The 27813-nt window shown below is 44.7% G+C and overlaps 1 protein-coding gene across 1 annotated transcript in view; it reads left to right on the forward strand.

Annotated features, from left to right (window-relative positions):
* Positions 1 to 27813, forward strand: part of P4HA3 (prolyl 4-hydroxylase subunit alpha 3) — an 88419-nt gene that overhangs the window by 49668 nt on the left and 10938 nt on the right. The window contains exons 8-11 of the mRNA XM_033947531.1: positions 6264 to 6328; positions 12283 to 12442; positions 23528 to 23590; positions 25746 to 25814. Of these exons, the coding sequence (XP_033803422.1) occupies positions 6264 to 6328; positions 12283 to 12442; positions 23528 to 23590; positions 25746 to 25814 (357 nt within the window). The remainder of the gene's footprint in view (positions 1 to 6263; positions 6329 to 12282; positions 12443 to 23527; positions 23591 to 25745; positions 25815 to 27813) is intronic.

Here is a 27813-nt window from a genome sequence, read left to right on the forward strand (position 1 = left end):
GGGACTAGGTCTCCGTCCAGGGCTGCTAGACGGGCTTTACTGTCTCTATTCTCTTCTCTGGGCTTGGTGGATAGCTGGAGGTTGTTGCATCCTACACAACGCACTTATACCCACTACTCACATGCACATAAATCATACGCACGCATAGATGGGTTGTTGGTCCACCGCAATTCGTGGGGAGGGATTCGCCAGGCGGAAATTGGACCTATTCAAATTTCTGATCATGCGCCTGTGTGGGTAACTAGTGTGGGGTACTGGACAGGGGAGGGATGCCGTTTCTGGAGACTTAATGAATCTCTATTGAAAGATCCAGCTGTGGTCCGGGAGGTGTATGATACTGTGGACCAATACCTTCAGATTAATGACAATGCTACGGTTACTGATGCAATATTGTGGGATGCCCTGAAGGTGGTAATACGGGGTATCTTTATCAAATGGGGTGCTCGTCGTAAGCGCTTCAGGGCTCAGCGCAACCTGAGGTTAAGGGAACAATTGGAACGGTTGGGGAGGCTGCACCAGAGACACCAGGACCCCTTAATATATGAACAATTAGTTAAGGCACGGGCGGAGCTCTCCCTACTGCAGATGGAGGAATATGAGTTTTTGAGGACACGTTTGCGGCAATCGGTCTATGAATATAATAATACACCTGGATCTCGCTTGGCTCGGTTGATTAAGCTCAAACAGGCGAGAGCGGCTATTACTCAGATACGGGATGCAGGAGGGACGGTGCATCGGACTGACTCAGATATTAGATCAGATTTTCTTAAATTTTATTCTGATTTATACAGACCCTCACAGGGGCGAGATCCGGCTGTTATGGAACAATACCTTTCACAGATGCGGCTTCCTCGACTTTCGGATGAGGACAGGGAATTGCTCAATGAGCCTATAGAGTTAGGGGAGGTCTTGGGAGTCATTGCTGAGTTGAAGTTAGGGAAATCGCCGGGCTTGGATGGCTATACTAATCAGTTTTATAAACTTTTCCGGGAGGTCCTGGCTCCATTGCTGGTTCGGGTTGCGAACGGGGTGAGGGATGGCTCTTCGTTGCCGTCCACCATGGGGGAGGCTGGGATTTCGGTCCTACTTAAACCAAACAAAGATCCGATGGGCTGCGGGTCTTACCGACCGATTTCGTTATTAAATACTGATGCGAAAATCCTTGCTAAAGTGTTGGCCCTTCGGTTGGGGAAGGTATTGCCGTCTTTGGTACACTTGGATCAATCTGGATTTGTGCATAATAGACGGGTAGGTGATAATATTAGACGCACTTTACACCTTATGTGGGCTGCTCAGCGGACATCTGCTAAAGTAGCTTTTCTGTCGATTGATGCCGAGAAGGCTTTCGATCAGGTTGATTGGACTTTTTTATGGCAGGTGATGTCGAAGATGGGGTTGGGAGTTTTCTTTTTGGCATGGGTACAGGCCTTTTATGCAGCTCCAAAAGCTACTGTGTGTATTAATGGGATTTATAGTGACTTTTTTTCCATTGCGAGGGGTACTCGACAGGGGTGCCCTTTATCTCCTCTGTTGTTTGCCCTTTCTATGGAACCTCTGGCCATTCGTATTCGGGAACATGGTGACTTGATGGGGTTACGAGTAGGAGATATTGAACATCGTATTGCACTCTTTGCTGATGATGTGTTATTGTATGTTAGGGACCCGGAAGACTCGTTACCACTCTTAGTTGATCTCTTTTTAGAATATGGCAGCTTTCGGGGTTCACGGTAAACATGGATAAATCTGAATTGTTGAATGTAACCCTGGGGGAGGAGGATCAGCGTCATTTAGCTGTCCGGTTTCCTTTTCGCTGGGCTCCTGGGGTCATTCGCTATCTGGGAATTCGTTTACCGACCGATCTAACTCAATTGTATACAACTAACTATGCTAGAATTATTCAACAAGTTAGGACTGATATTCAACGCTGGAATGGGTTTTGGTTGTCTTGGTGGGGTCGCATTGCAGTGTTGAAAATGAATGTCCTACCCCGGTTGCTCTTTCTCTTTCAAACGTTGCCGGTCGCAGTCCCACAATTGGTGTTGAAGCAATTACACGCTTTGTTTTTTCGCTTTATTTGGCAGGGGAAATCTCCTCGTATCTCTAGAGCTGCTTTGTGGGCAGCTAGGGATAGAGGGGGACGCGCGGTACCTAATTTATTGTGGTACTACCGAGCTGCACAGCTGCGGCTATTATTGGATTGGGAGATTGCTGATTTTAAGTTGGCGGTGCGTATTGAACAACATTTTGTGGGACGCCCATGTTTGAAACGTTGGCTTTGGTCCTCCTCTATTGATCTTGAGCGACTGGCGGTCCCAGGAAATCCATTTTTGGAACATCTTCTGAGAGTGTGGGGGGTTACTAAACGGCGTTGGGGGGCTGGGGTAGGCCCCTCGATTCTTGGTGCGGTGCGCGGTGAGCCTATGTTCCCGGCGGGTGGGGAGAGTTCTGTGTTTGTGCGGTGGGAACGGTTGGGGTTGTCTACCTTTCGAGATGTGCTTCAGAAGGGGGTCCTGGTGTCTTTTGAAACCTTCCAGATTAGTGCTGATTTGCCCAGGGGAGACTTTTTGGCTTATTCTCAGATACGTCATTTCCTTCACTCTCAAAAGTGGGATAGGGGACCCATTCAATCTCTAGATCCCTTCGCTCACTTGTGGGTCACTCTTCGGAACTTACCTAAACCCATTTCTGTTCTTTACCAATATATTCGGGGCTCCTTTTCCTTTCCGGCTCTCTATCAACGGGCTTGGGAGGTAGACTTGCACTGTACCTTTTCTGTTGAGGAGTGGTTTAGAATTCATATCGAAGTGGGAAAAGCCTCTTCTTGTGCACTTATTAAGGAAAATGCCTATAAAGTAACCATGCGCTGGTATTACACACCTGTCCGTCTCCATCGTATGTTTCCTACAGTATCTGCCTTATGTTGGAGATGTGGAGTGGATAGGGGGACCTTTTTACATATATGGTGGGATTGTCCAGTTCTAAAGCCCTTTTGGAGGACTGTTGTGGGATGTTTATCACAATTGTTACAGATTTTCTTGCCTTTTTCTCCACAGGGATGTTTATTAGGCCTTTATAATGTTAGTCTGTATTCTTGGCAGACAAAGCTCCGACGTTGGGGTTTGGCGGCAGCAAAATGCTTGATTGCTGCCCATTGGAAACAGGGACTGGCACCTACTCATTTGGATTGGACTTTGAAGCTTCAGTTTATTGTTCAAATGGAATTATCTATTGCAAAGCGACATGGGTATTATTATACTTACACCAGGACTTGGACGAGAATAATAGAAAAACTCGAATCTTTACACTGAGCTTTTTTCTGGGGGGGGGAGGGATTGTGTCCAGGGGGACTTCCCTGAAGAAACCACAGGGAGTCCCTCTCTGAGGGTAATACAGTTGGTAAGATGGGGCGGGGGGGGGGGGGGGGTATTGTGGAGTTCTGATTGATGATAAGTATTGGGGGCTGTTTGGGTTCTGTTGGGAGAGATTTCTGCTGTTTGTACTGCTGGGGGAGCATTCTGTGACTTGGGAACCTTTTATATGCTTGCTCTCCTATCTGTTGATGTCCCTGATATTTATATTCTGGTTTGTATAATTTTCTCAAAACTTTTTCAATAAACATTTATTGATTAAAAAAAAAAGAACAAAAATGCACAGCTACCTTGTACAACTATACAACAAACGACTGAAAATTGTCCACAATTTGATTTGTTAGGGGTGGGTGTAACGTTTTACAGAAATCCGAAACATGTGCATACCTTCCACCTACCCTTACCGATTCAGGAATTCACTCATTACCGTTTTACATAGGCCCCATTGTTGCAAGACCAGTTGGAAAGAGGAGGGGGAGGGAAGAGGAGGGGCCTCTTTTCCCATTCCAGAGCTGAGAAATGAATGCAGCATTGATTTCACAGGCATCCATATTGCTTAGGGATCTCAGTGTGAACTCAAGAAAGGTCTAACTGTCTCACATTGTTTATGCATGGCTTAATAAGAGACACATTGAACCTATAATTATCAGGTTCTTTCTCTGAGGAGACTTTCCTTTTTATTTGAGATCTGTTTATTGATATAAATGTGAAATCACATAGTGTTCACTATAGTGAATTTTATGAACCACACCAAAGAACCATGGTAAATGTATCAAACAACCAAATGTGCTAGGTAATATAGTGTTCATTTCCCTTCCTCCCCATCTCCTTGTAGAACTAACTATAAGCCCCCATTGTATGAATATACTCAAAAATTCATAAGAATAGCCTTACTGGGTCAGACCAATGGTCCATTATGGCCAGTAGCCCGTTCTCACGGTGGCCAATCCAGGTCTCTAGTACCTGGCCAAAACCCAAGGAGTAGCAACATTCCAGCATCTCAAAGAATAGCAAGATTCCGGAACCCCAATGAGAGCAACATTCCAGAGCTGAGATTGTGATGTCATAATGCTTCAGAGCCAACCTCAGCAGTGATGTCACAATGGCTTGATTGTCCTATACATGGCACACATAAGAGCATAAGAACAGCCATACTGGGTCAGACCAATGGTCCATCAAGCCCAGTAGCCTGTTCTCACGGTGGCCAATCCAGGTCACTAGTACCTGGCCAAAACCCATGGTGTAGCAACATTCCAGCATCCCAAAGAATAGCAAGATTCCGGAACCCCAATGAGAGCAACATTCCAGAGCTGAGATTGTGATGTCATAATGCCTCATTCCACAGAGCCTCAGAGCCAACCTTAGCAGTGATGTCACAATGGCTTGATTGTCTTATGCTTGGCACACGTTGGAACATAAGAATAGCCTTACTGGGTCAGACCAAAGGCCCATCAAGCCCAGTAGCCCGTTCTCACGGTGGCCAATCCAGGTCACTAGTACCTGGCCAAAACCCAAGGAGTAGCAACATTCCAGCATCTCAAAGGATAGCAAGATTCCGGAACCCCAATGACAGCAACATTCCAGAGCTGAGATTGTGATGTCATAATGCCTCAGAGACAACCTCATCAGTGATGTCACAATGGCTTGATTGTCCTATAGTTGGCTTATGTAAGAACATAAGAATAGCCTTACTGGGTCAGACCAATGGTCCATTATGGCCAGTAGCCCGTTCTCACGGTGGCCAATCCAGGTCACTAGTACCTGGCCAAAACACAAGGTGTAGCAATATTCCGTGCTACCAATACAGGGCAAGCAGTGGCTTTCCCCATGTCATTCTCAATAACAGACTATGGACTTTTCCTTCAGGAAATTGTCCAAACCTCTCTTAAAACCAGCTACGCTATCTGCTCTTACCACAACCTCTAGCAATCCATTCCAGAGCTTAACTATTCTCTGAGTGAAAAAAAATTTTCTCCTATTGGTTTTAAAAGTGTCTCCTAGTCTTTGTAATTTTTGACGGAGTGAAAAATCGATCCACTTGTACCCGTTCTACTTCACTCAGGATTCTGTAGACTTCAATCCTATCTCCCCCTCAGCCGTCTCTTCTCCAAGCTGAAGTGCCCTAACTGTTTTAGTCTTTCCTCATACGAGAGGAGTTCCATCCCCTTAACCATCTTGGTCGCTCTTCTTTGAACCTTTTCTACTGCCGCTGTGATGTGTCTGTGTTTTGTTTGAGAAAAGATATGTGTGGTGTGAATATGAATCTCTGAAAAAGTGTGTATTTTGGTTTGGTAAATAGAGGTGTGGTGGAATGTGTTGGGCTCACAGGAACAATGTACCTGTGAGCCCATCTCATGAATACAGCTTTCATTTTGCAGTTAGCTTAGCCCTCTCGGAGTCAGGTATTAAATTGTGTGCCATTGCTAAATAGTGTTCATTGAAAGCTTCAATACTGCTACTAATGACTGGGGAGTCAATTCAGAGCAGTTTACATGAGCTTCTGAAAAGGTGTTACAATGCATGATAATATAATAGATGGTACTGTTCAAATTACAATCAAAGCATAGCCATATAGACAATCTCCAGGTTAAGAACGTCCGGCTTACGTCGGACTTGTATTTACAAACCGGGGTCCTGCCTCACCCCTTCCTGTGCCAATGCACCCCCTCTTCCATCCCTTCCGTGTCCCAAGGTGCCCTTTGTCGTCCTTCCCAAATTTGTGGCTCCCTCCCTCCCTCCCTCCCTCCCTCCCGTGGGTGTTTACCTCCACTGGCTGGCTGCCTCCTCCCAGCTGCACTTCTCTTCTTAAAGCTGTGAGCAAAGGCTCCTGCACGCGGCCTGCAGCTGACCTGGAAGCCTTCCCTCTGATTCCTCTTGTTTGTTTTTTCCCTTTAGTTGCAGAGGTCAGTGGTTGCCTCAGAAGAGAAGCAGGTAGCAGCGGAGTACCGCATCAGCAAAAGGTAAGAAATACACAGAACTGTGACAAGGTTTATGTCTCATCACAGAGAGCAGAGGGCTCCCATAGAAATCTTCCTGGGAAGAGAGAATGTCAACAGACAACATGGGTTTGAGGGTAGTCTTTTCAACCTGCCTGTAAGGTTAGGGTAAATTCCCAAAGTTCCCTGGGAGGGAGGAAGTAGCTTGCCAATTATAAGGCTACATGGGAGGTGACAGCGGCTAGACAATCCCTCAAAGGCAAATGGAGAGAATTCCAGATGGGCCCGGAGGTCAGAAAAGAAAGACGAGGCTTTGTGGGGGTGAGGCAGGAGGTGGAAGGGGGTGGGACTGGAGGTGGAAGGGGGCGGGGCCATGTGTCCAGGTTTCTCCGTGGAAAAGTGAGACTTGGATCAGGGAACCAGCTCTGCAGCCTGCCAGGACAAAAGTAAGGGGAAACAGACTATCAAGATTAAGGCTGAAGAAACAAGACAGAGAACTTCAGTAGCTAGGTACCCATCAAGGAATGAACCACCCAGGGGGACTTTGTACCTGAAGGCTCAGAGAGCCCATCTAAAGGGCTCTTTTTCTAAGCTGCATAAGGGTTTGCATTTACTGTGCATTAGTTGCAGAAACTGGTGCACGGTACGATGGTATATGCAAAGCATGTGCAGGGGGGCATGTGTAGCCTCTGCCAGACCATTACTGCATGGCTCTGTGCTACATGCAGGGATTGTGGTGCAGGCCCAAGCATAATGAAGCAAAAATCTGCTGCAGTGTTCCCCCACCAAGTATAGTACAATCAAGTCATTATAACATCATTGCTGAGGTTGGCTCTGAGGCACCGTGGAATGAGGCATTATGACATCACAATCTCAGCTCTGGTACGAGGTGATTCAATTTTTGGATAATACGAAGTTGTTCAGAGTAGTGAAGACGCAGGGGGATTGCCAAGATCTGCAATGTGACTTAATCAGGCTCGAGGAATGGGCATCGATGTGGCAGATGAGGTTCAACGTGGATAAGTGTAAAGTGATGCATGTAGGTAACAAAAATCTCTTGCACGAATACAGGATGTCCAGGGCGGTACTTGGAGAGATCTCCCAGAAAAGAGACTTGGGAGTTCTGATCGACAATGTGCGGCGGCGGCAAACAGAATGCTAGGGGGATCATGAACAGATCGGAGAAGGTTATCATGCCGCTCTACCGGGCCATGGTGCGCCCTCACCTGGAGTACTACATCCAGCATTGGTCGCCGTACATGAAGAAGGACATGGTACTACTCGAAAGGGTCCAGAGAAGAGTGACTAAGATGGTTACGGGGCTGGAGGAGTTGCTGTACAGCAAAAGATTAGAGAACCTCGGCCTTTTCTCCCTCGAACAGAGGAGATTGAGAGGGGACATGATTGAAACTTTCAAGGTACTGAAGGGAATAGACTTGGTGGAAAAGGACAGGTTGTCCACTCTCTCCAAGGTAGGGAGAACGAGAGGGCACTCTCTAAAATTGAAAGGGGATAGATTCCGTATGAACATGAGGAAGTTCTTCTTCACCCAGAGAGTGGTAGAAAACTGGAATGCTCTTCCGGAGTCTGTCATAGGGGAAAACACCCTCCAGGGATTCAAGACCAAGCTCGACAAGTTCCTGCTGAACTGGAATGTATGCAGGTAGGGCTAGTCTCATGGCGCTGGTCTTTGACCAGAGGGCCGCCGCGTGAGCTGACTGCTGGGCATGATGGACCACTGGTCTGACCCAGCAGCAGCAATTCTTATGTTCTTGGAATGTTGCTCTCATTGGGGTTCCGAAATCTTGCTATTCTTTGAGATGCTGGAATGTTGCTACTGATTGGGTTTTGGCCAGGTACTAGGGACCTGGATTGGCCACCGTGGGAATGGGCTACTGGGCTTAATGGACCTTTGGTCTGACCCAGTAAGGCTATTTTTATGTTTTTTTAACATTCCCTGATTCCTCTGCCCCTGATTGCATCCTCCAGTCTCTCTCCTTCCCAGTTACCTTCCACCAATAAGCCCTTCCACTGATTCAAAGCCCCACCCACAAGGTGTCAAGGAAACCCTCCTCTGCTCCCCCCTACCATCACCGGGACTTGTGAGACCTATTGGTCTAGTGGGCCAGGATGGAGTAGCCTAGCTGGCTCTTGAGACTCAAAATGGCCGCCATGACCCCTAGCAATAGTCTTGCAGTGCTATCACTGGAGGGCATCCTTTGAAGTTGACAGTTTGAAAATTGTCACCTATGGGGCTAATAGGAGAGTCAGGAGCTTTGGCATAAGCAGGAAAACCTGTAGCGTCCAATGGCCTTTGTAGAATCCTGCATTTCCTTTCATTATGGTTACTTCTTGGTTTATTACTGGTGATCCTAAGCAAATAACAGGCCCTTTCCAGAAAGGGAGTGGTCCGTGCTGTTCCCGAGAATCAATGTTGCTTGAGTATAAGGCAGAGCTAGAGAGACGCAAGCCAGAGCCCAGTGATCCCGAGCAGAACAAAGATTTCATGAGAAGAGCAAAGAGGGAAGACAACCACAATAAGACCTAAGAATTAAAACCAAATGTATTTTTTTATTATTACAATTAATTTACTTATTCTCTTTTGGATCTCCCATATAAAACTAAGCCATAAGGCTGAAGGAACAGAAGGATTATACTGTATTATATTACTTGGGGAGAGGAGGGCTTTGAACGCAACATCTTGAAGTCATCAAGCTGGGTGCATTCACATTTCTCATTTGTGGTATCCCCTTAATGTTATGGGCATATTAATTGGCAACAGCCAGCTGTTTACTTTGGATTATGTTTCTGGAAGGAGGAATCTCCCATGATAGTCACAGCTGCAGGGTTGTTGACAGAGGAAGAAGAGCAAAGGTCCATCAAGTCAACCGTCTTCTGATTGTCTCATGGCTGCCTTTACATTGTAAGTCAGAAGAAGTGTAAAGAGTACAGTGTAGCAGTGGCCAAGTCACCTGCAAAACGAAGACAAAACAATTCCCCACCCCAAAGGAGGAGATCAGGACACTCTTCTGTATCAACACCTTGTTCTAGAGGCAAATTGCAGTCCATCTTCACATCCCATGATGGCTTGTAACAAACTCCTTAGAAAATTAAAAGGTGGTGGAAAAGGTAACTGGTTAAAAGATAGGAAAACCAAGTCTAAATGGGCAACTTTCCCAGTAAAGAAAGGTAAATACCATAATAAGGATGAGCAGCCAGAAAATGTTTAACATAAGAACATACTATACTCAAATCCCTTAGTGAGAATAATATTCACAATAATAAAGACCCCTAATTTCCCACTAAATATGAAAGAGTGCAACAAATATCATTAACTAACTGGAAGGGCCTCAGTAATAGAGCCTACGCAAGTCATAGACTCTGACCGTACAAGTCTGCGTGCTTCCCCGGCTCCTTAGCTCCAATCATCGGCAACCTTCCAGTCCCTTACCTCAACTAAAAGGATTTTAAATTTATTGCAAGTGAATTCCTAAAAAATTTTTTTATCTTTTTATTTAAATTTATTTCAAATAACTTATTCTAAAATATCAGCTTTCTAAAAATCTAAATTCTATAAATAGATGCACTATTTCCTTATGAGAGACTTAATTTAAACATCCAATATCCATTGAAATTACTTAGCTTTCAAATACTATATCCCCAGCAAACTGCTTCAGACCATGCCAACGTGGCCAGCGTTTCGTGGAAACTTATTTAAACCCACTGCTTCAGGGCCAGTTAGTCAAGCATGCTACTGAAATATATTGACTCGGATCCCCACGTTGGCATGGTCTGAAGCAGATTGCTGGGGATATAGTATTTGAAAGCTAAGTAATGTCCATGGATATTGGATGTTTAAATTAAGTCTCTCATAAGGAAATAGTGCATCTATTTATAGAATTTAGATTTTTAGAAAGCTGATATTTTAGAATAAGTTATTCGAAATAAATTTAAATAAAAAGATAAAAAATTTTTTTAGGAATTCACTTGCAATAAATTTAAAATCCTTTTAGTTGAGGTAAGGGACTGGAAGGTTGCCGATGATTGGAGCTAAGGAGCCGGGGAAGCACGCAGACTTGTACGGTCAGAGTCTATGACTTGCGTAGGCTCTATTACTGAGGCCCTTCCAGTTAGTTAATGATATTTGTTGCACTCTTTCATATTTAGTGGGAAATTAGGGGTCTTTATTATTGTAACATAAGAACATGCCATACTGGGTCAGACCAATAGTCCATCTAGCCCAGTATCCCGTTTCCAGCAGTGATGAGCTGGTTCCCTGTTCCAATTTAGAGTAAGTCCAGAATCCTCTTCAACCCTGTCACTTCTCATTGCTTCCTTATTCTTCCTGGCACTGTCAGGCTCACAATCAATAAACACAGATGTCCAAAAAGCATCCTAAATCGGCACTTGGACGTCCAAGTGCCGATAGTCGAAACCATCTTTCTGTACATCTAGCGAGTTGTTCCAGCCTCTGTTTATCCAGAGCAAGAGATGGGCATGGTGGAGGCATGCTTTGTGCGGGCTTTGGGTATTCCCAAGGGCAGGTAAGACATGGACATCTTGCAGCGATGATTGAACATTTTGCAAGACATCCTGGATGGAACTTAGATGTTCCGGTATGGTGAAGCCTAGTAGAGCATCACACAGGTTTCTTAAGTAGCCTAGTGTGTGGGCTAGTGAACCCTAGAGAGGAGGACCCAGGCCCATAATCTATTCTAACCACTACATTTAACCTACTATACTGTCATATAGGTGCCACCTGCATCCATAAGTGCTATCGAGGTGGTACACAAGAGGGTATAGTAGGTTTTGGGAGTTTTGGGGGACTCTCCATAAATTCTGAGAGGGTTATGGTGAGATATACAGCTGGCACCCTTTACGTAAAGTTTACAGCATTGCCCTCTAAGGTGTCCCATTGCTCTGTCAGGATATATATGTGGCCAGTCCATTATTATGCTGGCCCCACCCATGTCCAAATGGTCAGGATTAGGACGTTTTCAACATGGGTGTTTTTCTGATTGAAAATAGGGTATAAAGCTATATGTCCTGGTGGCCAAGACGTCTAAGTAGATTATTTAAAAAATATATTCATATTTAGACATCCAGCAGTTTGACATTCAAAAATAACTTTGGACGTTCAGCTGAAAATGTCCAAGTTAGACTTAGATGTTTTTTTCAAAAATGGCCCTCCACAACTGGGCAAGCCAAAGTCCTTGATTTCCTCCAGAAACTCGGTAGAATGGCTGGGGTATCAGAGCCAAAGACTCTTCCCCAGTCTATGATATGGTAACGAACGAAGCAGGAGCTGAAGCCAAAGAATCCAAACAGGGCTGGGGTTTAGACCAATCACAATTCTGCTCCAAAGACTTTATTGGTCAGAAGAGCATTTCTCTTGTTCCAGAAGCCGAGAAAGTCAAAGACCAGTAGTTTATTAGAGACTCTACTAGTCTTTACTAACTAAACTAAACTAACTAAACTAAACCTTAGGTTTGTATACCGCGCCATCTCTGCAAGCGCAGAGCTCAGCACGGTTTACAGAGTTAAGAGGAAAGGAACTACAATGAAAGGATATAGGAGAGGGGACTAAGAAGATGGAGAGGGACAGGATACTAGAGAATGGGAGGTGATTAGATTTTTGAAAAGAGCCAAGTTTTCAAGTGTTTGTGGAAGGATTGGAAGGAGCTTGAATTTCTGAGTGGGGATGAGAGGTTGTTCCAGAGTTCTGTGGTTCTAAAGGGGAGGGATGTTCCGAGTTTTCCTGCGCGGGATATACCTTTTATAGAGGCGAATGATAGTTTCAGTTTTTGGGAGGGTCTGGTGGAGTGTGGGTTTGAGGAATTCAAATCCTCACTGGAGCAGAACCTTTGCTGTTTCTACCTTTGCACAGACGAGGCTTCCTCCAAAATTTATAGGGCAGGATCTTCACCTCCCTGTCATGTTGAAGCTTTGGGTGAAGCTGTTCTTCGTGTGTTTTTTAGTGCTTGGCTGAAGAACACAGCAGACCCTCTGATCAGGAAACTGGACATCCGGATTGCAGCACTCACCGGTTTGAACCTCCAACTGCCATATGCTGAGCATCTGCAGGTAGTGAATTATGGGATAGGAGGACACTATGAACCCCACTTTGACCATGCCACAGTAAGTAGGAACAGAAAATGCTCTCTGGGATGACGTTGTTATTGTGTTCAGGCAGTGATGTAGTGAGAAAGGTTGGTGCCCAGGGTGGTAATGCCTGGCATCGCCGTGCTGTGCCCCCTCCCACTTTTCCCTGCCGCATGGGCACTCCTGCATGTCTTTTGGAAAGTTCACTGGAGCGAGCTGATGCCTGCCTAGGCTCCCTTCCAACATCACGTCTTGGTCCCGTGACCAGGAAGTGACTTCAGAAGGAAGCCAGAGCCGGCGCGAGCAGCAAGGGGAAGATGCTGCTCGTGACGGTGAGCATTTAAAGATGTACACAGGGGGATGGAGAGGAGAGGCACTGGCGCACCCGCAAAGACGTTTCATAGTCTGAAGCGCACGAGACAATCGCGCACAGGACATCAGCTTAATTTTAAAGTTTCCGGGGGAGGGGGGACATGGGGGGGGATCACCGTTAGTAGGGTTGGCACTGCCATTGGAAGTTTTTTGGGAGGAGGAAAAACCCCCATTATAGAGGAAACAGGCTTTTCCGCTATTTTTTTAGGGAAAAGTTCAGTTTCCTCTGTAATGTGGGAGGTTCCCTACCCCACACATCCCCAACACCCCCCAACGGCAGCGGCAATACTACTAACTTAAGTGGGGGGGTTCCCCTCCACACACCCCCTCGGAACACTTTAAAATTAAGTTTAAATCCGGCGTGCTGATGTCCTGCGCGCGATTATCCACCTGCCTTTGTCCGCGCGCAATTTTGATGCATCACGGCAAAGACGGAGCCTGGGGTGTTCCCCCCCCCCCCCCCCCCCCCTTGATGTGCCATTGTCTTCAGGTCATGCTTCATGAACTTGTTCAGTACAACAGCAATGCACGCTAACTGACCTTGACATGACTCTCTGTGATTGGGTTGCTATGATGTAACACAACTTAATATCACACAGAAAACAGTGGGAACGGACAATGAACACTGCACTAATGTAAAAAAGTATAAGAAAAACTTTATTCCAAAACAAAAGGACAAACATTGACTGTGGACCCGACACAGTACTGTGTTTCGGCGAATCAAAACGCCTGCATCAGGGGTCACTGTAAAGTGTTGTAATCCACAGGTGAACAAGTCAAAAGGAAACCAACGCAGAAAAAAAAATCAAACGCTGAAAAGCTATCAAGCTGCTTCTTACTGTGGCTCTTGCCCCAGATAAAAACTGGTTGCTTAGATTGTTCTTTAGAAACAAAATGAAAGAATTTCTTGGACAAAAAATATTAATGTTTCCAGACTTGGCACGGGAAACCCAGAGAAGAAGGCGAGAGTTTCTTTTGTTGAAACCAGGAGTTATATCTCTTGGTGGGACTTTTTTACTTCGACACCCTTATAAATGTGTAATACAATACCATATGAAGAAATATGTATTCTTTGAACCATTCCAGTTGACAGCCTTTTTGGTAGGAACTCGGCTGGATGAAGGAAAATCAAAATCAAAGTGAAGTGCATTTGAATAATGATATCCTTCCTCAGCCAAGGGATCTTGTTTTCCTAATATTTAAATTGATAGTTGTTAGTATTTGTTACTAAGTCCGCCTTATCCTTCTTGGATCTAATTTTGAGGACTTGAGCTGAATTTAAGCTAAAAAAAATTTTTATTTTATTTTACTTGATTACCATGTATTTTACTTTTGAGTATTATTTTCCTACTTTTCTTCAACTTTCTGTACAAGTGGATACTTGATTTATAACATGTAAATATTTGATAAATAAATAATTAAAAAAGAAAAAAAAGAAAAGCTATCAAGCAGTTCAAAACTTAATATCATCAGAAAATATCCAGAGAAAAAAATGGTGTCAGGTCAAAAGCGCGCCGGGACAAAGGCGCGCCCAGACAATTGAACGCAGCGCGCGCCGCCACACCGCTCTAAATTACTGTTTTTAGCGCTCCGATGAGGGGTGTGGGGGGGCGTGGGGGGGAACCCCCCACTTTACTTAATAGACATTGCGCTGCGTTGTGGGGGGCGTTGTGGGGGGTTGTAACCAGTGTTCCCTCTAAGCGGGCGGGTGTTGTGAGCAAACTTTTTTCACTGTGAGCTAAAAATATCGGGCGCCAGCAAGTTATGAGCCAAATAAATATGTTGCTTTCTACCACAGAACTTCCTTACGTTTGTATGGAATCTATCCCCTTTCAACTTTAGAGAGTGCCCTCTCGTTCTCCCTGCCTTAGCTACTAAGTCTATTCCCTTCAGTACCTTGAATGTTTCTATCATGTCCCCTCTCAATCTCCTCTGCTCAAGGGAGAAGAGGCCCAGTTTCTCTAATCTTTCGCTGTACGGCAACTCCTCCAGCCCCTTAACCATTTTAGTTGCTCTTCTCTGGATCCTTTCGAGTAGTACCGTGTCCTTCTTAAAGTACCAGTGCTGGACGCAGTACTCCAGGTGAGGGCGTACCATGGCCCGGTACAGCAGCATGATAACCTTCTCTGTCTCTTCAGTCCAGCATCTGCCCCTTCCATTCACTGTCTGTCTTTCCCTGCCATCTCTCCTCCTGCCCCCCCCCACCCCCCAATTTGGTCTAGCATCCATCATCTTCCTTCTGTTCCCCTCATGGTCTGGCATCTCTATCCTTCCCTCCCCCCTGTGGTTTTTAGCATATCTGTCTTCTCATTTCCTCCACTCAGATCTGATCATTCTCTGCTCTCTCTTCCCTTTTCTTCTCTGGTCTTCCTTCTCTATTTTCTGCCTCCATCTAAATTAAATTCTTTCTTACTATTTAGTCCCGTTTCCCTCTTTTCACTGTGTCTACACACAGCTTGTCACCCCTTTCCCTCACCCCTCCATTATCTTACTATTTTCTTCCCCCTTTATTTATCTCCTCCTTCCATCCAGTATGTGTTCTTTCCCCACTTCCATTCAGCATCTGCTCTCCCTTCTCAACTGACATCCATCTGCCTTCTGCTCTCTCTCCCTTCTTCTCACTTCCATCATCTGTCCCCTTCTCTCTCTCTCTCATCTCCTCCATTCCCTCATCTGCCCCTTCTCTCTCTCTCTCTCTCTCTCTCCCCCCCCCCAACTTCCATCATCTGCCCCCCTTCCCCTCACCTTTGTGGGTCACTTTCTTTCCCCTGAGGGTGGCTCATGTCACAGGGGAAGCTTTGGCCGAGCAGAACCGCTTGATTGACAGTGGAACTTACTTGATTGATGTCGATGCTGGGGCCCGTTGCCGTTTGAAGGAAAAAAAAAAAGGTGGAAAAAAGGAACCTGTAAAGGCGAGAGGAAGGGAAACCTCCAGGACAGCTGCTTTTTGCCCTCCTTCAGCGGCCCAAGAGTTCAGACCAGCAGCGGCAGCTCTGTATGCTTTTAACTTCGGCACAGAGCTGCCCCTAATCAATAGTTTAGCGCGGTTTCATGAGGCAGCCTCGGGGCCTTTGATAGCCGGCCCGCTTCGATGATGCGATGTGGGCCGGCCTAGCAAAGGCCCCGAGGCTGCCTTATGAAACCGCGCTAAACTATTGATTAGGGGCAGCTCTGTGCCGAAGTTAAAAGCATACACAGCTGCCGCTGCTGGTCTGGAGGTGCGGAGACAAGGCAGGAGGCAAACGCGGTGGAAGGCAGGAGTCCCGGCGAAGGCAGGAGTCCCGGCACAGCGACTGCAACAGGAAGTTGCAAGTCAGCTGACGCCGGCCTTTCGTTGCGGCGGGGACCGAATCCTTCGCGGACCGGCAAGATTTTGTTTGCGGACCGGCGGTTGAAGAACTGTGCTCTACACTGTGTGCGCTGTGACGAGAAACTTGTGCGCTGCGAGGTAATATTTTGTGCGTGAGCGCACCCCAGCGCAGCTTAGCGGGAACACTGTTAACCCCCCACATTTTACTGAAAACTTAACTTTTTCCCTGTTTTTAGGGAAAAAGTTCAGTTTACAGTAAAATGTGGAGGGTTACAAACCCCCTGTAACGCCGGCGCGATGTCTATTAAGTAAACTGGGGGTGTTCCCCAACAAAAACCCCCGTCGGAGCCCCTAAAAACTGTAATTTAGAGCGGCGCGGCGGCGCGCACTGCGCTCAATTGTCGGCGCGCGCTTTTGTGTTTCGCGCCATTGTCTATGAACCAAAAAAATACATGATATGCAAATCATGTTGCAATTCAATTACTGGTAGTGGTTTTGATGTATATTGAATTAGGTCTTTTGTGGTGTTCTTAGATGTACAGTATCTGCAGCGTTTGATACCTACGACCACAATATACTGTCGAGTAGATTGCATGTGGTCATGGTTGAGGCCTTTTCTTAAAGGTAGACTGCAAGAAGTATGGTTGGGTGGATGTTTTTCTGAGCGGCATCCCTTGAGAACAGGTGCACCACAAGGGTCTACCCTTTCGGCAGTTTTGTTTAATTTTTATTTGCTTCCTGTATATAAGATGCTGCAAAAATTGAATGTTTCATATAGGAAATATACAGACAATATTCAAGTTTTCAAATATCTTATACAGACACCGTGAATCGGCTTAATGATATGAGAGCGATACAAGGTTGGATATCTTAAAATAAGTTGATGTTGAATATCAAAGACCAACATAATGTTGGTGTGAAAGGAATGTGGCTCTGTTTTTGATTCTGTAATTACCATTCTTGACATTCCAATACAACTGTCCACTCAGGTGAAGAGCCTGGGTGTGATAGTGGATTCACAGCTGACATTCGTCCATATTTGTATCAGGTAATACAAAAAAATAACTTTAAATTGAGAATGCTTAGCAAACTTTCCCCCCCTTTTACGAAGTCGCATTAGGCTTTTTTTTTTTTTTTCGCTGGCTGCGGCGGTATTGAGCGTTGGAGCTAATGCTGCTGCGGTCGGTGATAAAAAAGCCTAACGTGGCTTTGTAAAAGGGGGGGGGGGGGGGCGGGGTTGTTCGTATCTTTTTGGTTATGACTTTAAACGGGTTTTGCAAACCCTAGTACTGTCGGGGATTGATTATTGCAACATTGCTTTGTAGGGGTGTGATTCCTGCTTTGCTTATTGGAAGCTGCAGGGCTGAAACTTAGGTCAAGAATCACTTGTGCTGTTCTGAAGCATTCTGGATGTGTGTACAAGATCTGTGTGTGTACAGCCAAGGATATTTACTATCTCTGCCATATGAATGTGAAGGAGAGCTAGCTTTCTCATCTATGGCTATGAAACATGCCTTGTGCTGTTATTATCTTGGCACGTCTTGCTGTCTTCCGAGGACCTTGCACAAGAACACTATTCATTATTCTTCTGTGTGACCAAAAAGCCCCTGCTGGACTGGGTCTGATTGGTCCTCTGTGGGTCCTGTGCACACCCTTTGAATGCAGAGAGGAATGGAACAGGCTTTAAACTAAGAAGAAGGGGAAAGCCGACAGTCGACCAAGTGTCGACGATTCGGAAGAAGGTATCCCGCGAAGATACTAAGGGGGAAAAATGCTGGGAAGAAACAACGGGCAAAAAAAAAGGAGTTGACTAACCCAGAAGAGAAGGGTTGCAGCACAGGAGAAGAAAATAAAGTTTGAAGCACACCGAAAGGAAATGAAGACAAAAAAATACCAGGACCTAAATTGCATATATACTAATGCAAGGAGCCTAAGGAACAAAATGGGGGAATTAGAAGTCATGGCCAAAACTGAGAACACAGACATCATTGGGGTCTCCGAAACATGGTGGAATGAAGAAAACAAATGGGATACAGCACTGCCGGGGTATAAACTCTATCACCAGGACAGGTCAGATCAGAAAGGAGGAGGAATAGCCCTATACATAAAAGAAAGCATACACTCGACCAGAGTGGACACAGCAGCGACAACCAACAATTTGGAATGCTATGGGTTAAAATACCGGGAAGGAAAGGACCCGAGATAAAGATGGGCCTGTACTATCGTCCACCTGGGCAAACCGAAGCTATCGATGAAGAAATGGAAGCTGAGCTGAAGCGAGAATGCAAAAGTGGTAACACGATTATTATGGGAGACTTGGACGATTATTATGGGAGACTTGGAAGCTCAAAATGCGCCAGAGAGACCGGATTACTGGAGGCTATACAGGACTGCTTCATGGATCAACTTTTTAGAGAACTGACGAGAGGGAATTCCACTCTGGATCTAATCCTAAATGGCCTAAAAGGACCTACGAAGGAAGTAGAAGTAGTGGGACCGTTGGGAAACAGCGATCACAATATGATCAAGTTCAAAGTTGAAGTAGGAATACCTAAGGGAAAGAGAACCAGAGCGACAACTTTTAACTTCAAAAAAGGAAACTACAAAGCGATGAGAGTAATGGTAAGGAAGAAACTTAGGAACACCTCAAAGAAATGGCAGACTGTAGAGCAAGCATGGTCATTATTCAAGGACACAGTGATCGAGGCGCAAAATCTGCATATCCCAAGATTCAGAAAAGGGTGCAAAAAGAATCGAACAAAAGACCCGGCATGGATAACCAAAGAAATGAAGAAAGCGATAGGCGATAAGAAGAATTCATTCAGGAAATGGAAAAGGGGCAAAACTGAGAACTGGAACGAGCACAGGAAGTATCAAAAAGAATGTCACCGTGTGGTTAGAAAAGCCAAAAGAGAATATGAAGAAAGGCTAGCCAAGGAAGCACGAAATTTCAAACCGTTCTTCAGGTATGTTAAAGGGAAGCAGTCAGCTAGGGAGGAGGTGGGACTGATGGATGACAGAGACAGGAAGGGAGTGGTGAAGGAGGAGAAAGAAGTGGTGGAAAGACTAAACATGTTCTTTTCATCTGTATTTACAAAAGAGGAAACATCCAACATACCGGAACCTGAGCAAATCTTCAAAGGAGACCAAATAGATAAACTAACATCCATGGAAGTAAGCCTTGAAGACGTACGCAGGCAGTTAGAAAAATTAAAAAACTAACAAATCGCCGGGCCCAGACGGAATCCACCCAAGGGTTCTGAAAGAACTAAAGAAGGCAATAGCGGACCTACTACAGCAAGTTTGCAATCTATCCCTGAAAACAGCCGTAATCCAGGAGGATTGGAAGATAGCCAATGTTGCGCCCATCTTTAAAAAGGGATCAAGAGGTGACCCGGGGAACTATAGACCGGTGAGTCTGACCTTGGTTCCGGGGAAATGATGGAAGCGCTGATAAAAGACAGCATCAATGAGCATTTTGAAAGAAATAAACTTCTAATCACAAGCCAACATGGCTTCTGCAAGGGGAGATCGTGCCTAACGAACTTACTTCACTTCTTCGAAGGAATTAACAAACGGATGGACAAAGGGGACCCCATAGACATCGTATATTTAGATTTCCAAAAAGCCTTTGACAAGGTACCCCATGAACGCCTACTTCGGATACTGAAGAACCATGGGGTGGAAGGAGACGTACACAGATAGATCAGAAATTGGTTGGCGGGGAGGAAGCAGAGGGTAGGAGTGAAAGGCCACTACTCAGACTGGAGGAGGGTCACGAGTGGTGTTCCACAGGGGTCGGTGCTTGGACCGCTGCTTTTCAATATATTTATAAATGATATAGAAACAGGGACGAAGTGTGAAATAATATAATTTGCAGACAACACCAAACTATTTAGTGGTGCTCGGACTAAAGAGGACTGCGAAGAATTACAAAGGGACCTGAACAAGCTAGGGGAATGGGCGATGAGATGGCAGTTGAAGTTCAATGTAGAGAAATGTAAAGTATTGCATGTAGGAAGCAGAAACCCGAGGTACAGCTATACGATGGGAGGGATGTTATTGACTGAGAGTACCCAAGAAAGGGACTTGGGGGTAATAGTGGATAAGACAATGAAGCCATCGGCACAGTGCGCAGAGGCCGCTAAGAGAGCGAATAGAATGCTAGGTATAATCAAGAAGGGTATTACAAGCAGAACGAAAGAAGTTATCCTGCTGTTGTATCGGGCGATGGTGCGTCTGCATCTGGAGTACTGCGTCCAATATTGGTTGCCATACCTTAAGAAGGATATGGCGATACTTGAGAGGGTTCAGAGGAAAGCGACACGTTTGATAAAAGGTATGGAAAACCTTTCATACACTGAGAGACTGGAGAAACTGGGGCTCTTTTCCCTGGAGAAGAGGAGAATTAGAGGGGATATGATAGAGACTTACAAGATCATGAAGGGCATAGAGAGAGTGGAGAGGGACAGATTCTTCAAACTTTCGAAAACTACAAGAACGAGAGGGTATTCGGAAAAGTTGAAAGGGGACCAATGCTAAGAAGTTTTTCTTCACCCAACGGGTGGTGGACACCTGGGATGCATTTCCAGAGGGCGTGATAGGACAGAATACAATATTAGGGTTCAAGAAGGGAATGGACAATTTTCTGAAGCAAAAGGGGATAGAGGGGTATAGATAGAGGACTACTACACAGGTCCTGGACCTGTTGGGTCGCCGCGCGAGCGGACTGCTGGGCATGATGGACCCCTGGTCTGACCCAGCAGAGGCACTTCTTATGTTCTTATGAGTTTGGCTCCGTTGTACTGTACAGGACTATAAGAACTGATCAGAAAGAATCTCCCTGGTGTGTCTCACTGATCGTCTAAGTGCCGATTTAAGCCGATTTTTAGACGTATTTCCGGAGTGTGTGGCGCTACAGCCTCGGCACCCTGGGGTTGTGGGTTCAAACCCCGCCCTGTTCCTTGTGACCCTGGGCAAGTCACTCAGTCCTCCATAGCCTCAGGTACGTTAGATAGATTGTGAGCCCACCGGGACAGAGAGGGAAAATGCTTGAGTACCTGATTGTAAAACCGCTTAGATAATCTTGATAGGCGGTATATAAAAACCTAATAAACTTGAAACTTTCAATTATGAGCCCCATATTGTATAAAATGGGGCTTTGAGGCTTTTTCCTTCCCACACTTCAATTTTTAACATGTAGGACTGAACATTAATCTGTATATTTATTTTATTTAAGTATTTATATACCACTTATAGCCTAAGTCTATAAATCTATTGTAAACCGCATAGAACTTAACGGTATATAAACTGTTATTATTATTAACATTCAGGTACTTAAGTGTGAGACTTTAAAACAAAGAAGAGTTTGTAGTTTGAGTTTTCTTTACAATTGTTTGTTTTAGCCATCCTCTATGTATTTATCTTATACGTTCTTGAATTCCGTCACCATTTTTGTCTTCACAATCTCCACCAGGAGGCCATTCCAGGCATCCACCACCCTTTCTGTGTAAACGTATTTCCTGATCTTGCGTCTGTCTTCCACCCTGTAACCTCAACTCGTGACCTCTAGCTCTGTATGGAGGTATTGATGCCCCTGTTTAAGACTCTGGTGAGACCTCGTTTAGAATATTGTGTACAATTCTGGAGGCCACACCTTCAAAAAGATATAAAAAGGATGGAGTCGCTCCAGCGGAAGGCTAGTAAAATGGTGCAGGGTCTTCGTCATAAGGCGTATGGGGACAGACTTAAAGATCTGAATATGTATACTTTGGAGGAAAGGTGGGAGAGGGGAGATATGACAGAGACATTTAAATTCAATCAACAATCAAACTGTTATTAGCCAAGTGGTGGTGGAGATACCCCATGAAAAACCATTTATACTCAGTGGAGAAAAAGCCTCAACTTATCAATATACGGACGGCAACTCAATGAGTTTTAAAGCCAGTCCTGCTCTGTATCATAGGCCAAAAAAAAAACTCCACAACTTTTCAAATGTAATTTTTCAAAATGGGACCAAAGCCACCACTGTGCACAAGGAGCCAAGAGCAAGAACAAAAATCAGTTCACTTATCTTCATAGATGGCACCAGGAACCAATCATGCTCTTTACATGAGTAGATCTTCCTGCTATAGCTCTTCTCACGCTGGGTGTAACCAACAAGGCTCTTGTGTGTGGACGGAGCAGGAGAGAATGTGAATTTCCCTGACGCAGCATTGATTGGCGAAACAAAGCATTTTTTTTATAGTCTTTAATTTCCATATCGCAAAAAAGCATTTTTTAAATCACTGAATCAGTATGTTCTATCATGGTTAGATGACAGTCTAATGTGACTTTGGATGTCCTTAGTGAGATACAGCCAGGGCCGGATTTTCCTATAGGCTAACTAGGCTAACTAGGCTTCAGCCTAGGGCCTCAAGATCCGTGTCACATTTTTTATAAAGGTTAGTACCAATAACAACATGTTTCATTTAACATATTGATATATATCACAGTAATGATGTATTTTATTATCTCTCATGTAATTTAAAAACTTAAAAATGGGAGGTGAAAGGGCCTCATAAGTGGAATAGCCTAGGGCCTCTTTTCATCTCAATCTGGCCCTGGTTACAGCCTCCAAAATTTAACTCAGTATGCTGTGGGGGCCTTATCATTGACTTGTACAAGGGTATTTCTTCTGCTAAATATGGCCACCACCTTGTCACATTGTTTTCTTACCTTAAGATCCTCCAAAATTATTATCCCAAGGTCCCTCCTGGTCCATACTTATCAGTACATGCAGTTTCTTTGCTTTTTTTATACCCCAAGTGCATCACTTTGCAATTCCTTGAACTGTAGATTAGTGGATAAATGTAATGTATTTTTGGCCAGATTCCGAGTTATTCTTTCTTCATCAAGTCAGTTACTGTACCCTGAATACAAATAGTACAACTCAGGCAACCTAAAACCTAGATGAGTTTGTGCTATTTAAAGCATTAGAAACATAGAAAATGACGGCAGAAAAGGGCCACAGCCTATCAAGTCTGCCCACCCTAATGACCCATTCTCATAACTTCACCCCGCTAGAGATCCCACATGCGTATCCCATTTTTTCTTAAAATCTGGCACGCTGCTGGCCTTAATCACCTGCAGTGGAAGTTCATTCCAATGATCGACCACCCTTTTGGTGAAGAAATACTTCCTGGTGTCGCCATTATAACTGCATTGTTTCTCCATTGACCCGATGAAGAGAGGATAACTCTCAAAATCTGGTCAAAGATACATTAGGTTAGTCCGATTAAAAAAAAAGGATCACCTGCAGCTTGGCTGTTGACCCTTATTTCCACAGCAACCACAATGCCTTGCATGACAGAAATTTACAGGGTATCAACGGTGGAAAGGTTTTTATGGTTTTCACAAGACTAACCAGATCTTTCTCTATTGTTTTTGTTTTGATGCAGTCCAGAAAGAGTCCTCTGTACAGGATGAATGCAGGAAACAGGGTAGCCACGTTTATGATCTATGTAAGTATCAAATGGTGGTGCAGCGGTTCCCCTCAAAAAACAACAACCCAAAAACCCAAGATAAGTAATTCATTTCTGCCAATGTTCTATCTATAACTGATCGACACGTAAACTGAATGCATTGCACAAGGCCAGTCAATAGATTACAGTTTGTATCTTGAAGAGTAGGAGGTTTTTTTTATGCCAATGACATGCTCTCGACCCCAAATATACATTGCCAATCTTTATGCCAGGTTCTGGTGGGCAGTGGAGAGGCTCCTAGGCCTTTTCCTCTCAACTTCAATGATGCAAAGCTAGGTGTTTTTGTCGATGGCCCTTTGCACGCAAGTACTGCATAATATAAATAGCATTTGGAGCTCTATTATGTTTCTCATTGACGACAAAGCTCAGTATTGTTCACACAACTTCAGTATTTACTTCATGGTAAGTGCATGTGTAATTTGATTTTCTGCTTACTATCGTTCTGAGTTAGAATATATTATGTAAGTATCACATAATTAAATACATTATTGTCCAATTAAATAGCGGGGTGGCTAGAATCTGCTGGTATATGTGCTTGGACCACCAGTGAACCTTGGACTTCCAGGTAACCTTTTTCCAACATTTACAACATGACCCTTAACTAGAAGAAGGACACTGTGGGAAGCAGAAGAGCTTCCTACGTGACCAAATCCTACATGCCCTTCTGACCTGCTTCCATTCAGTGGCGATGATGATGTTATGCTAAGAGACTGAGAAGGCCCTCCAAAGGAGAATTCAAGAAGGTGAAGTGGAGGGGTCGAGGCTCAAGGACTGGTGGCGGGCTGTGATGTGGGGGTCGATGACATCAGCCAACTGCCATGAATTGATGGTATCTCTGCATTCTCCTTTTTCCATTATTTTTAATCAGTATCAATGCAGAATAAATATTCATACCATAGTAATATAGTAGATGACGGCAGATAAAGACCCAAATGGTCCATCCAGTCTGCCCAACCTGATTCAATCTTTAAAAAAAATTTTTTTTTCTTCTTAGCTATTTCTGGGCAAGAATCCAAAGCTCTGCCCAGTTGCTCAATATTAATTTTCAAAAGTTAAATTTGTATGTATATATGATAGTGGAGGGGGGGGGCAGAACACTAGGTTGAAGGTGTACCTGAGGCACTTAATGCTCTTACACAGCCTGTGGCATAATAAGGGGGAGGCAGTCTGCCCCAGGCGCCGTCGTGGTGAGGACGCCCCCCCACTGCTGTGCATGCACACCGATTCCATTCCACCATACTTCTGTAACATTCCTGGCGCCAGCAGCAACCTCCAACTTGCTGTTGAGCGAGCATCGATTCTTCCTCTGATATCACTTCCTGGACTCGTGCCTAAGAAGTAGAGTCAGAGGAAGAGCCGGAGCTGGCACAACGGCAGGTTGGAGGTTGCTGCTCACATCAGGAAAGTTACAGAGGTACGGGGGAAGGGAAATGGTGCGCACGCGGCAGGAGGGGGCGGGGAACGAGTGTGTGGAGGTGCGCCAACACCCCGGGCACCTCTCACCCTCACTACGCCACTGTATTTAGCCATGAAAGTGAACTGGTGACTGAGTTTAACTGTACCCAGAGAGCACCAGTGAAATGCTGTCAGCGTAGTGTAGCGTAGCTGGTTTTAAGAAAGGTTTGGACAAGTTCCTGGAGGAAAAGTCCATAGTCTGTTATTGAGAAAGACACAGGGGAAGCCACTGCTTGCCCTGGATCAGTAGCATGAAATGTTGCTACTCTGGGGATTCCAGAATCTTGCAATTCTTTGGGGATTCTGCATGGAATGTTGCTCCTATTTGAGGTTCTGGAATTTTGCTAATCTTTCAGATTCTGGAATGTTGCTACTCTTTGGGATTCCAGAATCTTGCAATTCTTTGGGGATTCTGCATGGAATGTTGCTCCTATTTGGGGTTCTGGAATTTTGCTAATCTTTCAGATTCTGGAATGTTGCTACTCCTTGGGTTTTGGCCAGGTACTAGGGACCTGGAATGGCCACCATGAGAACTGGCTTGATGGACCATTGGTCTGATGACGTATGGCTATTCTTATGTTCTTAGGTTCATATATCCCTCAGCTGAAACCCAGCTTTTAACCTGGACCCTTTTTTTCTAAGCTTTACTGAAGTGTGCGGTGATCTTATTCTCTTTCAGCTGAGTTCTGTAGAAGCCGGTGGATCGACAGCCTTTATCTACGCCAATTTCAGTGTGCCTGTCCTTAAGGTAAGCCTCTTTCTTGTCCCCAATCTTATTTATACTCGTAAGATTTATAAGAAGCTGACCGGTAAGAAAGTGCCATTAGAGTCTTCATGAGGGTGATACAGGGGCAATGGTTACCATTTTAGTTTAAACACTAGTGCCAGTGCTTAAATTAATATATACGGCAAGCTCAGAACTACTGAATGTAGAGAAAAAGGTGCTAACATATATAGTAGAGAATGATGCAGTGGGTGGGGGAAAATTTGTCCCTGTTGCTACTCCATCCCTGAGAGTTCGGTCCCCGTCCCATCCCGGCAAACCATCTGATCCCATCCGCGCAAGCCTCGAATAATTATGGTTTTATACTGAACTTATTTTATTAAAGTATAAAAAGAAACAATATTCTGTACAATTGTTATTTTATAAATCACAAATAATGTAGAGCAAGGATCAACAAAACCCCTGTCTCCCCTCTCCTCCCTCTCACAAATATCCCCTCCATTATCCAGAAAACTGAAGTAAAATTACTACAGAATGCTACACAGAAAAATCAAGCTAACAAAATAGTCACACATGACAGGAATAGTGTTAGGGGAGAGCAACTAGGGCAACTACCCCTGGTCAGAGAGAGAGCCCTAAGCCAGCTGGAAGCTTAAGAAGCACAGCCTGGGCTTTGCGGTCCCCAGTTATGTCTAACACCAGATCTAGCCGGATACATATTTCAAATCTGAAATATTCTAATCATTAAATATAAAATATTTTTTTTTCTTCCTTTTGTTGTCTGGTCAATTTATTCTTCACATCTCATTGGTCTCAGGCTCTGGTTTCTGTTTCCTTCCGTCTACTCTTCTCACTTGCCAGGGTCTCCTGACCGTTTGACATATCTTCTTTCTGAATGTTCACCATTCATTTTCCATCTCTGTGTATGGTTTTCCCCATGTTCAACAAGCATCTCCTTTCTCTGTCTCCTATACTTCTCTTTCTAGTGTTTTCCCTGTGCCCATCTCCCTGCCTTCATCATCAACACTATTCTGTATACCTATCCCCTCCGTGCCCAGTGTCACTCTTCTGTGTCCCTATGTCCCCCCCTCCCAAGTTCAACCTCTCTCTTCTGCATTCCTCTTCTCCCTCATGTCTAGCCATCTTCTGTGTCCTTACACCCTCTTATGTCTGGCCTTGCCCCATCTACCACCCCCATAAAGCGTTCCCCTTTGTGGACCTGTTCCTTTGCTCCCATCCATTCCCACCATTTCCCCTCTTTTTGTATTCCTCCCTGTGTCCAGCTTCTCCCCTCTCTTACTCCTTTACACCAATGTGTCTCTCACACTCTCTCTTTCCTCCCTCACCTCCACTATGTTCAATATTTCATTCACTCTTCCTTCATCCCCTTGGTTCAGCTTTTCTCTTTCCTTTTCCTTCTCTCTCTTCCTCTCTGCAGGTCCTGCACCTCTCTCCCTTCCCTCCAGCTCCACTCCACCCACCACATCAGCCCATCCAATCAAATCTAAGACTCTTTTATCACTCTCAATGATGCTCACAAATTTGCTGCCCCTATAGTCCCATAAGGGTCATCCATCAAAGTACTAGGGTTCACATTAGATAATAAATTAAATTACCAAAAACAAACTTCACAAGTCACTCAACTCAGCTTTTACAAACAAAACATTATTTGTTTTATTACAGCCCTGCTTGATCCTTCATCTCTCAACATAAGAACATAAAAATAGAGCCATCTAGCCCAGTAGCCTGTCTTCATGGTAGCCAGTCCAGGTCACTAGTACCTAGCAAAAACCCAAATATTAGCAACATTCCATTCTACCGATCCCGGGCAAGCAGTAACTTTTTCTATGTCTGTCTCAATAACACTATGGACTTACCCTCTAGGAAATTGTCCAAACCTTTCTTAAAACCAGCTACTTTAACCACTCTTACCACATCCTCTGGCAACACGTTCCAGAGGTTAACTATTCTCTGAGTGAAAAAACATTTCCTCCTATTGGTTTTAAAAGTATTTCCCTGTAAC

This window comes from Geotrypetes seraphini, chromosome 6, assembly GCF_902459505.1.
Source record: "Geotrypetes seraphini chromosome 6, aGeoSer1.1, whole genome shotgun sequence".
Classification (NCBI taxonomy): Eukaryota; Metazoa; Chordata; class Amphibia; order Gymnophiona; family Dermophiidae; genus Geotrypetes; species Geotrypetes seraphini.